Source organism: Cebus imitator, unplaced genomic scaffold, assembly GCF_001604975.1.
Source record: "Cebus imitator isolate Cc_AM_T3 unplaced genomic scaffold, Cebus_imitator-1.0 Scaffold183, whole genome shotgun sequence".
NCBI lineage: Eukaryota > Metazoa > Chordata > Mammalia > Primates > Cebidae > Cebus > Cebus imitator.
In genome coordinates this window covers 3,976,009-3,977,764 of record NW_016107498.1, presented here as the reverse complement: position 1 = coordinate 3,977,764, position 1,756 = coordinate 3,976,009, and the positions used below count along the sequence as shown (strand labels likewise).

Genomic DNA, 1,756 nt, shown 5'->3' with positions numbered 1-1,756 from the left:
AAATCCTGTTGGTTCTTTCCAATCAGATGCACTGCAGTGAGCCATAATTTGGAACCACACTACACAGGAAAAGCAGTAGATATGTTTTTTATGGAACATGCAGAGACAGCACGGTCCTGGAGGTGGCAGCCAGGGTTGTGGCTCCTCATTCCTCATCTAGCAGTTTTCTGATTCTGGACAGGCGGCAGCAACGGGATGGTCCAGTTGTGTACTATGGTTTGGGAATGTACTTCTAAAAGATTAGGCAATTCTTCTGTGAGATATTTATATACCTGAATAAACCCTTTGGATTTAAACTACCTTGAGCGGATTTTCTCACTTTCAGTCAAGAACTGACCAATTCACATTTTAACATTTCCTCCAATACATCATGTTCCTAGTTTAAAGATTTATAGCAATATTTTCTTCTTCGATTGCTTTTCTAAGCTGAGACAATGTGTCTTGTATAACATATAGTTAAATGCTATTAAAAAATCAAACTACTGTACCATTGTTTTTAGATACAGCTATAATTTTATTACAAAACCATTCTTTTGGCATTAGTTGGTTACAGTGATAGCAAGATTCTGTGAGTGTGCAGACCAGCTCTGATGGAACCACTGTATTCCCTGCTTACTGAACCAAACTTTGGCTACCTCATATTCATTACAAACAAGTGACCGGCAGTCATTACTGCTACAAATCCTGACACGTGTACCACTGAGGGAGGAGTTGATGCTAAGGGATTAGATTACATGTTGATAAAACTACAAAAGTTCCTTTATGGGACTTTTTCTTTCCCCTCCCATCCAATGGCTTTGCTTTAGAAGAATCACATTACTTAGAGCTATTCTGAGTAGCAGCAGCACCTAAGGAGCATCAGTTCTTGTTAAAAAGCAATACCTGTATGATGTACTTTTACACCACAGGCAAAGGGAAGGATCACTCTAGTTTTAAACTCCTGCATAGATTCCCTTAATAAAAAAAGCATTCCATCAAGTTCTTCTGGATGGTGTTATTGCTGTACATTTGTTGGTGAGTCATTTTCTGTGCTGTGTTTGCTTTGCAGAGATCTTCCAATATATCTCCAATATTCCTTTCTAATAGTGTCCTTTTCTTTAGCTAGGATTTCACATAACTCTAATGCTTTATTAAGAATGTCTTCCTTATTGTCACATTGGTTTTCCAACATGTCTTCATAGATATCCACAAGAAAGGCAATTAGGTAGGGGGAACTATGACTTGGTTGTAAATCAAGTAATTGATTTAACAGATTAGGATATTTGGAAAGACCACGATCCTGCAAAATCCTAAAACAACAACAAAAAACAAACACTTGATTTTGTGAAGGAGGAACAAAAGCAGCAGAAAGATTAAGAGAAAATAAAGCCTGAAACACAAACAAGACAGCGAAAGTTATTTTGAATGAATGAGGCTGAAACTATAATGAAACTTTTAAATTACATGAGTCTTATCATAAATAATTAGATAATTAAGAGCTGGCCAGGTACAGTGGCTCATGCCCATAATCACAATACTCTGGGAAGCAGAGGCAGGGGAACGCTTGAACCCAGGAGTTTAAGACCAGCCTGGGTAAAACAGCAAGATCTCATCTCTAACTAAAATTTTTAAAAAATCAGCCATGCCTGTAGTCTTGGCTACTTGGGAGGCTGAGGTGGGAGAATCCTAGAGCCTATGAGATCGAGACTGCAGTGGGCCATGATCATGCCACTGCCCTCCAGCCTAGGCTACAAAGTCAGATCCTGTCTCAAAAAAA

The 1,756-nt window shown here is 38.6% G+C and overlaps 1 protein-coding gene across 1 annotated transcript in view; it reads right to left on the bottom strand.

Moving 5' to 3' along the window:
• Positions 1 to 490: 490 nt before the first annotated feature.
• FNTA (farnesyltransferase, CAAX box, alpha) overlaps positions 491 to 1,756 on the bottom strand; it is a 51,889-nt gene continuing 50,623 nt past the window's right edge. The window contains exon 8 of the mRNA XM_037744747.1: positions 491 to 1,289. Within this exon, the coding sequence (XP_037600675.1) occupies positions 995 to 1,289 (295 nt within the window). The 3' untranslated portion in view covers positions 491 to 994. The remainder of the gene's footprint in view (positions 1,290 to 1,756) is intronic.